Source organism: Protopterus annectens, chromosome 1.part1 (assembly GCF_019279795.1).
Source record: "Protopterus annectens isolate FY-2018-M chromosome 1.part1, PAN1.0, whole genome shotgun sequence".
Lineage (NCBI taxonomy): Eukaryota > Metazoa > Chordata > Ceratodontiformes > Protopteridae > Protopterus > Protopterus annectens.
The window spans coordinates 565518186-565532449 of NC_056726.1; the positions used below are offsets into that span (position 1 = coordinate 565518186).

The 14264-nt window shown below is 35.8% G+C and overlaps 1 protein-coding gene across 1 annotated transcript in view; it reads left to right on the forward strand.

Moving 5' to 3' along the window:
* LOC122806400 (receptor-type tyrosine-protein phosphatase mu-like) overlaps window positions 1-14264 on the forward strand; it is a 1009373-nt gene that overhangs the window by 223932 nt on the left and 771177 nt on the right. Inside the window, exon 6 of the mRNA XM_044076787.1 lies at window positions 307-394. Within this exon, the coding sequence (XP_043932722.1) occupies window positions 307-394 (88 nt within the window). The remainder of the gene's footprint in view (window positions 1-306; window positions 395-14264) is intronic.

Sequence of the window (14264 nt, forward strand, 5' to 3'; positions counted from 1 at the left end):
GAGTTTATTTATGTTTTTGTTATCTGTTTAAATCTAACAAGACTGCAAAGCCAATGAGCTAGCTTCAGTGACATTGTTTTGTTAAGTATGGTTAATGATATTTTTATGTGCCATGACTGTATATCGTTAGATATAAAACCAGTTTTTATCTTACATTTGATTAATTGCTAAGTATATTCTTGGTTAACTTTTACAACCCATCATTAAACCAGGCATTCCTGAGTTTTTGTGCCACAGTAATTAACAGTTTTGTAAACAAACACCACATATTTTAAGAATAAGTGACATATTATGCTCTCCATACAGAAATTACCTGTTGGCCTTTTACACACCTGTAATGCTGCTACACTTCCGGAGAACACAAAAAAGAACCGCTACAAAAATATTATTCCATGTAAGTATATTCTGCTTTTATTACTTACTCCTGAATTCATATACTTTTGTGGGGGTACTTTTGATTATACACATAGATAGTTTTCAGTTCTCATGGCATTTTTCAGTCTAGATTAAAATAAATAAATACATAATTTAAGTTTGGAAAATGGGATTCATGCATTCTTTTTTTATTATGATAAGAATGAATTAATTGATTCATATATCAATTGTCTACTTTTCCACTAAATTAAGGTTTCAAGTAGTGTGCATAGGTGTATATGAATGCTAGTTTCTTTCTGACGTAAATGCCAATAATTATTTTTGTAGTATCAGGTCAGTTATTTCACATTTTTATGTTTTCATATATTAGTGAGGGTTACCTTAGATTTTATAAATTTTAGAGTTTATGTTTTCATGGCTTATAAGGAATAAGTAGAATATTGACAGTTCCGCAAGTAACGCATTTCAGTTTTTTATTATTGCCTTTTATTCTTTTTTGTTTAATTGTTTTATTAATTCCAATAGCAATATATTTCATTTATGGTATATATTTGGGTTTAAGGGTTGTTTTAGGTGGGCTAAGGTAGTTTGGGGGATGTTAGCATGAATGGTTTGTGCATGTGGAGAGTAAAACGTTGATTTATCTTTTAGTGAGCAACAAAGATATGGCTGGTAAGGGAATTTTAATTGCCTTGATGATGCATCACATATGTACATAAATTACAGAAGGTATTTTTGATTACACGGCAAGAAGGTAGATAAAAAGTATCTGCAAAGTGTACCAGATTTGTGTTTTACTATAAGCTTTATCTGGGTTTTATTGTTAGGATAACACCATAGTAGAATACATGTATCTGAAAAACCCAATATACAAATTATTAAATAAACTTCTCAAGTAAATTCAGTACCAGGAGCACCCATGATATAAATTACATTAGTAGGATAACAATAGGCTCCAGACCAGTTTCGTCCATATGGAATTTTCATTCTATAATCAAGTATACCACCACATCCCATTAAATACCTTCATTCATATGCATAAAAAATTCATAAAGTGATGTCACACCATTTTAGAAAAAGAGGTCTTATTAAAATACCATACATTTTCTTAATCTAATAGATTTATATATTGACCAACACATAGTTTTATGTACTTTGGATGTGCCCTTGTTATATAATAGCAGCCCACATGAAGCAGGCATTTTGGCAAGAGTTCACGTCTTGGAGCAAGCAGGATCCCATCACCAATAATTTAATTATTTATTTACTTATACTTTAAGATATGTGCCTACATATGAAAGCATTTTATTTTTAGGGTAATTGTTATCACTAGGTAAATGGTAGAGTGATGGGGCACATTTTCCCCCATTTATGCAGATCTTTCTATGGTCTTTTTTCATTTGGATTATATTTATGATTCTACTAGGAATTCATATTTAAATTTGGAATAAAAAGTGGCGGCGATACTGTGATGATTGTTGGCGCATATGTAGAGGAACAGATAATGAAATAAAAGGCATTACTATGTATTTGAATCAGAATTGATTTGATAACACCTTCACTTTTCTTATAATTTATTTACAGCCCAGATTTTAGATGTAAAGGGCGTAATTTATTAGATCACAGAGATAGTAGTTCTGCCAATAGAAAGCCCTTCACAAAAATGATTTTGTTATTTAGTAACAATTCTTATCCTCATATGATAACAGATACTCTTATTCACCATTCTAACCATGATAAAGTATATGCAACAACACACTGATGTATGAGTATGGCACTGATTCAAACCTCTTAAAGCTGCAACAGAAGAAGTGGAGTGTGAATCAAGAGAAGCGGTATTACAATATAAACTGGCTTATTCATTAGAGGCTCAAAATACAAATTTGTGTTAACATATGGTACAAATGCTTTCAAACTAAATACAGTTATTCAAAAATATTGGCATTTATTATGCCAAGCTACATTTTGGTACAGTGGTACCTAATACATGTCATCCTACATTTAAAAGAGGAAAATATTGTCCAGAATTTATTATCTTTTAAATACTGATTGTCAGACAGCAGGAATGTATACAACCACCAAAAGAATATTTTCCATCAGGAAACTGTAGATTTTGTAAATACATTTACAAAACAAAATTTTTATCTCTACTAATAAACACAGGACTATTAGGTGTTTGATTACCTGTTCAACAAACTGGATCATTTTTATTGCAGTCTACATATTCAGTGCCTTTTATGTCGCCAGATGAAGGCACTTTGGAAACAACATTTATCCTAGGTTTATAGGTTCATAACAGATTACTAGGCTAATGGCTCAAGAATACTTACAATCATAGCCAGTATTAACCAGATTTTACCCAGTTCTCTTTCCCAAGGGGAAAGGTTACAAGGGTCAGCAAGTGGGGTTTTAACAATTTTTACAGGCTGCCTCTATCCATAAGTGATGTGGGCACCACACCCCAGGAGTGAATTTGTGATTTCCCATCCATTGGTCCAGATTGTGCTTGAACTTGATCATGGAAGGGCTCTGCTTCACATGAATAGAAAGCCTATGCCAGAGGAGGGGCAATCTCTGAGACACATATCTGTCTCTCCAGCATGATCTATTCATGTCAGAGATGAGCTTTAGATCCTTGGAGTGGGTAACCCTCATGCTGTTAGTTTTGTGAATATGTAACATTTCCATCAGGGCTGTGTCAGTGTCTGCCTTGTAGATCAGGCATAGATCACTCCTCAGTAACTGGTAGGAAACTGAATATAGTGAGAAGGCTTTTATTCGGTCAGCGTATGACATGTTGGTTATACCCTATATTTTTTTGATGAAAAACCTCTGAGGATACTACAACTGCTGCAAGTGCCTCATGAGGTACATGCCAAAGGGTGCATTGTACTCGATTATTGTTCTGATGAGGGCCGAGTACAGTGGTTCTATGACATCCTTTGATATGGATGCCATGCCCTTACTTATAAGCTGAGCCACATAGAAGGATTTGCTCACCACCATGGACAAATTGTAGTCAAAGTTCAAATAAGTATATATCTGTGTACCTAGATCTCTCACCATGGGGTCCACTCTTAAGGGAGTGCTATCAATATTGTAATTTGCAAGGGTATTAGATTTCCCAATGGATATTATGCACTTTTTCGCATTTAGTTTGAGGCTATGGCCCTGACACCTGTCATTAATCTGTGTGAGTCTTTTTTGTAGGAAACCAACATAATTTGGGGAGTTGGAGAGTCAATGATTGTCCCCAAATTGCAGTTATCAGCAAACCTGGTCAGCCAAAGACCATCTATATTAGCCTTGACATCTGAGAAGTATATCCCATACAGGAGGAAGTCCAGCACTGAGCCCTGTGGTAGTCCACTGGTGACTGGCCTCTTGCTGGATGTGGATTCCCCGACTCTAACAACGTGTCCTATTCATCAGCCATTTGGTTATCCATCTGGTGACACTGAAGTTTATGCCCAGTTTTGTGAGTTTATCTATAATACCCAAGTGGGGTATTGTGTCAAATGCCTTGGCCAGGTCAAGGTAGGTGGTATGTACTGTCTTACCCTCATTCATGGCCTTGGTGACCTTTTCAAAGAGGTTCCACCACACTGAGCAGGCAGAACCTGCCCTTGACAAAGCCAAACAGGGTTGGGTCCAGAGTCTGGAGATTTCCTGTGTTGTTGTTAATCAAGTCCATGATTATCTTTTCCATAGCCTTGCATATGAGGCTAGTCAGGCTTATTTGTCAGTAGCTTCCTCGGTTCATAGGTGTTTACTAGGCTAAACACAACAAGGGCCTTTTTAAGCCTAGCCATGCATCCCAAATCTCTGACAAGTTCTGATGCCCTATAAGTGTAACTAGGGGTTTGGGGGCTGAACTATTTACAGGTCCACTAATGATCCATCCTTGTGCAGAAGGATGACTGTTGATGTCCTCCACTCCACTGGGACAAAGCCTGCCTGGAGATTGTGGTTAAATAAGAGATCTAAGTGGGTCTGCTAGGGCATGTTTCAAGATGTTTAATAGGCACCCTGGGATTCCATCAGTGCCCACTAATGATGTGTTTCTAGCACTATGTATGCAATAGTGATCTTTTTTGTGATAACAGGCAAAGGTATGGTAGGTGGCATTTCTGGAGGTGTGACTGGAGGTGATGAGTGGGTGAAATTTATGCTGAATTTATCAGCCAGCAGGTTTGCTATTTCTTCTGGCTTAGTATAGTTAGAGCCATCTACAGCCAACTCAGCACATTGTTGAGTAATTCTCCTTAAGATTTCAGACATAACTAAAAATGTTTTGTGGTTATCCTTTGCTTGGGAGGCTATTTTAGTCTTGTTTTTAGCTTTTGAAGGCTTCACTAGCTCTTTGAATTGCTTGTTGAGCCAAAATAGTTTTTTTGCCTGTTGTGTGTCCTCCCTCTTACTTCTAGACAGGAATTTCTTCCTTCTGTTGTATAATCTATTTATGCCAGGGGTCTATCAGGGGGACTTGTTTTTCCAGCTAAACCTGGGTGTAGTTCGGATAGGTACTGCCATTTCCATGCAGGTGTTTAAGTGGTTGTACCGGGCATTCTTCTATACTTCTGCATAGGCTTCTGTGTTTTAGGGATTGGGGGAGATTTAAAATTACCTATACTATCACTTAATGGAAAGTAGTTTGCCTTGGAAACAAAAATTTGGGTTTTAGGGTTTGATGGGTTTCTACTGTTACATTTATTTCAAAGGAGATCGATTTATGATCTAATCTCACCAATGAGGGAGCGGGAGTGCAGGCCAGCTGTTCCAGAGCATCTGCATTGACAAAGTCCAGCAATGTCTCAGCCTGCATGATAGTGGTTGGTTGTGTATGTTTCCCAGTTTATGGATGGTAGTTAAAATCGCCCAAGGGTAGTAAGTGATTATAGAGACTTAAGGTTTGCAGAGTGGTTTTCGTAGTTCGTGACTGGAGTGAAGAAAGGGTGTGGGATTTTGTCTGTCGCAGCTGGACATGCAGTAGCTCAAGTGAGTCATCCTGCTTGACCAATCTTTAGGCATGATTGTTTTTTTATGAAAATGGAAACGCCTCCTCTCTCTCCATATTTTTCTTTTTCAGATGGTGGTCTGAATGTGTGATAGGCATTGTGGCCTTGCACTGCCAGGGTGCATTCCACAACCTTGAACCATGTTTTTCTAACTGCACCGACATCAGCATTCTCCAGGGTGAGGAGAGCTACTAAGGGAATGGAATTTTTTGTTAAGACTCCTAGCACTGGACAGTATAACCTTCAGATTGCCATTAAAAGAATTTGTTATGTTGGTAGGTCTGTTGGTTTGGCACTGCAGAAAAGAGGCACTATGGGGGTGGATAATGCTTTGGCTAGTATCCCTGCATTTAAACAATATACATTGTGTTAGAGAAAGAAGTGCACTGTATAAACACTCCATACTGTAAGTTTTCTTTGTATATGAATTGATAAAGTTATTATGTTGACTGCACCTATATCAATATGACAGAAAATATTGATAGGGTTAATTTGAGAACTCCTTACCCACTGAGAATTAGTATAAACATACATACATATATACAAATATTTCAAGCATGGGCATTAACTCCCTTCTATCTTGCCAATATAAGAAAATACTTCTTCCCATAAGTGCCCAGGCTGTTTTTAAAAAATATCTAAACTAGTACTTGCTTTAATGTAATTTGGTAGTCTGTTTCATGCATCAGCTACTCTGTCAGAGACCCAATTAGTACACTTCTCATTCCTATAGAATCTTTTGCATAGGTTGTCTGATGATTGTCTAGTACATTTTGCTAACCTCAAACATCCCCAGAGGTAATTGCCTCCAAATGCCCTATATACCCGAATAAGATCTCCTCTTAGATATCTGTAAAAGATACTGTACAAGTTTGGATATTTTAGTCATTCATAATAACTTAAATTTTCACATCTATGGATACCCTTGGTATATTTCCGCTGTACTCTTTCCAGTTTACTCAGAGATGTTTTAATTAACAGCGCAATGATTTTTCACTATCTAATTATTTATTATATAGTTATTTGAGTGACATAATATTATTCATTATATTTATACACATACTGCTCCTTAATTTAAATTATTTTAGAGTTTGCTGTGCATTAATCAAAATAATTAACTAGACGCCACTAGTTCATATATGTATATACATAACCTTCATAGTGTAAAAGCTTCCACAGCAAAATAACCAAAATACAAACGAAAATGCTGTAAAAGACGCTACGTGCTCAGAAGAATCTCCAGGCAGCCAGATGGATAATTCCACTATTTATTAAATAAACCACACAAAAATTAACGCTCTTCAAGACAATAATGATCGCGTTTTCGTCTCACTATGTGGGACTTCATCAGATATAAGGAAGTTGTGCAATAAACATTTAAATATCTTATTACCTTTCCAATTAAGGAAAATTACCAATGACAATACATTTTCACATTTTAAACTGCCCTATCGGCTTCACTTTCTCATGAATATTCATGAGTATTACATTCATTATTCAAGATCTCCTAGATGTTCACAGATCTCCGTTCCAAAAACGTACATCCTTAATTATATTTTATATAATATACTTAATAGGAGATACTTGACATTAAGCTTTCATATTAAAACTTTTCTACTCTTGAATGTATTCATATACTGATAAAAAGCTTATAATAAACATACAATATATAAAAAACATTAAAAACATTAAAAACATCTGAAAATATTGAGTTTTATAAACTTCTTAATTACCTGCCTTAATGTGCAAAAATGATTAATAATACATATGTAATATATAATAAATACTTAAATATTTGATAATAGCTGAATGTGTATAAATATAAATATATAAATAAATATATAAATAATAAATATGAAAAATAAAGTGCATACAGTATAAATTAAGTGTATAACGCATAAAACATTATGCATGACCTGTGAATTGGTGTTATTATATTAAAGGGACTTTATAAAGCTAACTAATAGGATTCCATGTATCTTTATTAAAAACGTCTTTGTAGAGAGAAAAAAGAAGAAATAAGAATGACAATAACATTCCATTTATTTAGTGATTCTGTAATCTACTGCCCTCTAGTGTTAAAACCTGAGATATATTGGTTTAAATTTTATTTGCTTTTAGTCTCAGTATAGCTCCTATGGATATATAATCATTTAATCCAGGGCTCTTACTAGCATCTAAATGTACCTGCCACCATAACTCCCTACTTTCTAATGTATCCTCCCATGGGCCTCCCCTGGGATCAATTTGAATTTGTTCTAATACAAAAAACAAGTAGGTTGCACCTAAACAATTTTTGGTGTGTTTGTAAAGTGCATTTGTTTCCCTTTCTTTTTTAATGTCGTAAGTATGTTCGTAGACCCTCTTTTTTAGTGGTCTTTCTGTCTTTCCAATGTAGAAAGATGGACATTTTTGGCAGGTCGCTAAATATACTACTCTCTGAGTTTCACAGTTGTAGTGACTGAAACTTTTTATTAATTTGTTTCTACTCTCCAAATATATTTCATCCTTATTTATTATAAAGATGCACTGAGGGCATCTACCACACTTAAACGTTCCTACTGTTTCACCAGATTTTATTCTCTTTGTCTTCCCTATTCTTTCTAACATATTCCTAATATTAGGGGGATTTTTATAAACAATTTTAGGTGCTATCTTTTTAACTTCCTCAATATCAGTGTAAGTTAGGAATGTTTTCCATTCTCTATTAATTATTCCACCTATTTTCTTATTGAATGAATTATATTCTAATATTAATCTTCTTTGATAACTTTCGCCTTCATTATCAATTTTTCCTGTATTTTCTATTCTTTCATTTCCTAAACCATTAGTGGTATTTCGTTCTATACCCTTAATAGGGTGGAATCTTCCATTTCTACCTAGCTCAACTTCTTTCCTTATGTTTTTTATAAATTCAATAGGATAACCTTTTTCCATAAACATATTTTCTAGTCTATCACATTCTTCATAAAAATCCTCTTGTCTACTTGTCATCCTAGACCCCCTCACAAATTGTCCTTTTATAATATTTTTCTTACTGTGAAAGGGGTGTGCGCTTTCAAAATGTAAAAACGAATTAACATAAGTTGATTTCCTGTATACTTTAGTTTCAAAACTACTTTTGTATTTATAAATCTCAACGTCTAAGTAGTTTAACATTTTCTTATTTATAGTATACGTGAATTTCAAAAAGCTTGTGGTAGTATTTAAATAATCCATGAATTCTAGGAAGTCATTATTACCCCCTATCCAGAACATAATCATATCATCCAAATATCTATGATATAATATCCATTTATCTTTATATTTGGAATTTATGATATATTTTTCTTCCCATCTGGATAGTACTAAATTCGCATATGCGGGGGCGCATGCCGCTCCCATCGAAACTCTGGATTTTTGTTTATAATATTCACCATTAAATATTAGGTAGTTATTTTTCAAAATTATATCCATGAAGCTGACTAGCTATTTTTTCTTCTTGAGTCATTACATTATCTAAGAATATACTTTCTTCAAATAATTTAATTCCTTCATCATGTGGAATGCAAGAGAACAAATCAACTATATCTATAGTTATAAAGGTAATTTCTTCCCTAAATACTTTAGGTGTTATTTCTCTTAAAAAAACCCAAGAATCTTTTAGAATTATACTATTATTTACCCATATATGCTTTGCTTTTGTGTCAACGTATTTAGCTAATGGAACTGTCATTGCTCCTGCTGCTGACACTATGGGTCTTAATGGGGGGTTTTCCTGATTTTTATGTATTTTGGGTATGCCGAAGATAGTGGCCACCCTTGGTTTTTTCACTTTTAAGTAGTTAACCGTTTTAATATCAATAACTTTTTCTAAGTGTAAATCATGAATTAATAAATCAATTTTCTTGTGTGCCATCTCAACCTCTTGTTTTGAGGCTACACAATAATTATCCTCATTATTTAATATAGTACACATTTTTGCTTCATATAGAATTTTATCCATTATTACTATCCCACCCCCTTTATCAGGTTTCATAATTCTCACTGTTTTGTCATCTATAATTTCTTGTAATAATTCGTTCTCTTCTTTTGATAGATTCTGGTAATGATAACTTCCTTTCTTAGTAGGTGGAAAATTAGGTAGGAAACTACACAGTGGGGATCAGGAAACTAGACAGTGGGGATCAGAGTTGTGATAACTGAAAAAGAGAGGTAGGTAGGTGTGGAGAAGTAGAGAAGAGGGATGAGAGTTATGAGAAATTGGAGAAGAGAAATAGGTAGGATATGGGTAAGTAGAGGACAGTCAGGACTCCGACCTACCTCTCAACTGTAGAGATTTTCACAGAATGTTCAGATTTTTGCCTTACATTTTCCTAAAATCTGTACTTTTCTAGCAAATAGATGAGAATTGAAGTCATTAAATAATGACAAACATTTGAGTTTAAGACTCCACATCCTTTAGAAAATTCATGTTAATGCAAAACCTATTATTCTATCAAATTTCTATGTTTGTAAGAGCAATATTTAAAATCTGTCCCTACTTGTCCCCCCATCATTTTAGGCTTTGTCCAGATTGTTTGCTCTAAGAGGTTGAAAGGTAGGGGTGGGAGCAGGAGCATTCCGAGAGGAATGACAGGTGGGAATGGAGCAAGGTTTTGAAGGTGGAGTGGTTGTTGGTGGTACGAATTTGTGGAGGAAGGGGAATTCCAGAGCTGGGATAGAGAGAAGGACAAAAGGAATTTGCCGAGAGTTCGAGCAGGTTTGTGTACTTCAAGCATGTTTTGATTATTTGATCTGAGTAATATATCAGGTTGATGCAATTGGAGGAGTCAAGGGAAGGGCAGATTAAGGGTTTAAAGATGAGTTATGCGCATTGGAAAGTTGGATGGAGAGGTGATGGCGTAATTCAAACCAATTTAGTTTGCAAAGGGCATTATAGTGTTGAGTGGAGGATTTGTTACCAGTGGCAAACTTTGAGATTTTGTTTAACAGGAAGCTAGTTTCATATTTAGACCGGATTGGAGATTAGTAAAGAGGGGGGCACCATACAAGAGGGAGGGTATAAGGTTGGTTGTAGAAAGGACATGTTTGGTTGAGGGAGTAAGGAAGTGATTGTGATGGTAGAGTAAGCCTAGTTTTTGGTGGGTTTTCTTTATATTTGTTTGGAGATACATGTCAAATTTAAGCTATTTGTTGATAATGACACATAGTAGCTTTGTATGGGATACGATTTCTATAGGGATCCTGTTTTGGCTAGTTATGGAGAAAGAGTTCTTGTCAATTTTAGTATATTTTGAGGGGTGAGTATCATAATTTTGGATTTGGAAGCATTTATTGCTAGATGATTGTTTAACATCCGGTTCTTGGTTGATAGGAAGGCTTCTTGGGTTAGTTTCTGTAGCATGGGAAGGGTTTCAGCAGAGCGGATTGTTGTAGAGTCATCTGCATATTGGATGAGCTTGGCATTAAGAATACACTGGTGGAAATCATTTATAAATATATTAAGTAGTAGAGGGCCTAATATGGACCCCTGTGGTACTCCTGTGAGGGTGTGAAGGAAAGGGAAGTACAGTTTTTCCACTTGACCAATTGCTGCCTCTTGGAGAGGTAACTGGAGAATCAGTTGATAGAGGAGGTGGATATGTTAAGATGAAAGAGTTTAGACAAGAGGAGGCGGTGTGAAATTGTATCGAAGGCCTTGGATAAATTGAGTTGGAGGGTAGACACAATACTGCCGGAGTCACATGGGGAATTGACAGTTTCAAGGAAGGAGAGTAGAGCGGTGGTTGATGCTGTGTCCAGGCCTGAAACTGTGTTGTGTGGGGGTAAGTAGATGGCTATCAAGTATGTAGGGTAGTAGTTGTAGATGAATGCATTTTTCTAAGATTTTTGAGACAGGGGAGAGAATGGCAATTGGCTGGAACTTAGAGATTTCAGTTTGGAAGGAGGATGATAATGGCTTTCCTCCAGAATATTAAAGCATAGGATTATTTGATTGACGGGTTTATTAGGATGGAGATGGGGGGGAGGGCTATGCTGTTGGCAGTTAGCTTAAGAAAGTTAAATGGAAGGTCATCAGGGGCATTTGGCTTCAAATTATGTGGGAGTTTTTTTTTTTTTTATAGTAGAGATAGGAACAGGTTGGAGAGTGAAAGGATGGAGTTGAGAAGTTTTGTTGCTCAAGGAGGGTGAATTAGGGGAGATAGGAAACTGTGGGCTAGGTATATTATTTGTAAAAGATGTAGTGAGGTATGCTATACAGTTGATGAAAAAGGAGTTAAATTAGGTAGCTAAGGAGAGGACAGAGATGTAAGGGTCAGGGCATGGGTTCCTAGTGCCTAAAACGAACTCATACATAACATGAAGACAAGCACATCCCAAATAGTAAAAGGCAATCAATGTTCCAACTTTTGAAAACTCCTACGACTGACAATCAGTGACTTCAGTTCGACAGAGTATATTGCAATCATCCCCAAACATACACATGCAGAAATGCATAAACACATCCGCGCACACACACACACACACACACACACACACACACACACACACACACACACACACACACACACACACACGTGTGTGTGTGTGTGTGTGTGTGTGTGTGTGTGTGTGTGTGTGTGTGTGTGTGTGTAACTATTTTCATCTGTTTTTTTTTCTCTTTCTTTAATGATGTGTTCAGCATTTTCCCAGTTATTCAATGGTCAAGTCTTGGAAAGTCCCATCTGAGAGTATACAGATGGGCATCCAGTCATTGTGTGAATGGATTCATTGTTTTCTTCATATGCTTCATAATCTGCCTATTGTGTTTTATTTTTAAATGCCACAAATAGGTGACATTGAACACTGCTAGAACCTAATTATTGTCCTTATGCTTGCATTTTGTTCTAAGAGCTCTGTGAGTCTGCTGTAGAGATGTGGACTTCAATATACCTCATATTTTATTTTATGTTAGTAGTATTTTTATATAGAATATTCCTCTAAACTGAAAAGTGTTCATGTTACAGAATAGCCTTGCAAAGTCTAAAAATCTGAATCATATTTAATTATTTGTTTTTCAAGTTCTTCCTCCAGTGCATACAAAACATGCACACACACACACACACACACACACACACACACACACACACACACACACACACACACACACACACACACACACACACACACACACACAAACCATTTATTTAATTTTGTGGCAAAAACCATTTCTGAGTTTCATGGCTTTTCTAGTTGTGTTTGCTTTCAAATCACCTTGTAGAAGGGTGACCTGGCCAGGGATTTTGTTGTTTGGTAGTTGTTTGTTCTTTCATCTGCACTTTGGGAGCTACGTTCGCTGTGCTTTTACATTAAGCAATTCCAGGATCATCCATCTTGTGGCATGAGGCGTTTAACTTGTCTCTTTGAGATTGGAAACATTCCAATGGGCTGAAAGTGTGATCTTTTATTGGCTACAGGACATAGGAGTCAGTTTTCAAACTTTTTTTTTTGCTATTAATTAGGTGAGTTTGTAAGACTCTGTGCTTACTTGCAAATAACTCAGAAGTGCTTTTCAAGTGTTTCAGCTGTATCCAGAGTCATTCAGGCTAAGATAAGATTATTTCCTTGCAGAGATCAATATTGTTTTTTGATATGTTTAAAGCATTTATTTAATTTTATGGCAAAAAGCATAATTTATCTGTTTGTTAGCTTTTCTAGTTCTGTTTCCTTCCAGATTGCCTTGCAGAAGGATGAATTAGCCATGGACATTGTAGTTGTTTAATCTACATTTGAGAGATACTTTTGCTGTGCTTTTACATTAAAAAAATTCTAAGATCATTAATTTTGTGCAGATGGTGCTTACTTGATCTCTGTGAGTTGGGAAGCTCTCTAGGGAGCTCAAAATGTGTTTTTTTATTGGCTAGAAGGCATAGGAGTCAGATTTCAAACTATTTTTCTCTGCTATAAATTATGTAAGTTTGCACAGAGCTGCCCACTGCACAGTAGTGGTTAGCACTGCCCTGTATAGTAACAAAACATACATCTGGACATTAGAATTCAGCTATAAAGTTAGGATCGGGTCAGAAACCTGTTAAACAGCATATCATTGCAGATAATTAAGATTAGTGCATCTAGCTTATACATTAAATAGCAGAATAGCACTACCATTTCCTAGCAAGCTATAACATCTTGCCCTTAACCCCAGAAACTATTTATTTATTTATTTATTTTTAAATAAAAATAAATAAAATAATTTCATAATGTCTCTCTGGCTAGTTTGGTAGACTTGGGTATGCTAAGGCAATGTGTCAATTGTTTCATGTTCTCAGACAATCAGTTAATTATTGAATAAAATAAAACAGTATGTGAAAGATGTAAATACACAATTTCCCTGGAAGTAAATCTCTTGCATACACTCAAAGTTGTCAAGAATACCCATACTACATCCCTCATACATACTGCACAGCGCAAACCCAGATTGTCTTATGTTGAGGTACTTTAAAGAAGTCTTCCCAAATCTCAAAGACCTCCAAAGTCACAGAACAACAACATTGCTCCTCAGCAAGCACTAAAACCCTCACCAAAAGCAACATCAAACATTTCACATAAGCCTACATCCAATGGTCCCCCAACAGTCAGGCCCGTAAGGCAAGCATATACTTTACCTAATACTCCTGTCATTGGGGACTCCATTGTGTGACATGCAGATGTCCCACTCAACAGATCAGACAAGGAGAAGATAATGGTTAGTTGCCTATCTGGACCCAGGATCCATAATATCACATATGGGCTCAAGTCACTTTACACAAGGTACCAATATAATTTGGTCATAGTCCATGTGGGTGTAAAAGACCTGATACAAATCTCAATTTGATAAATGGAAAGAAACACAATGGATCTCTTGAAATA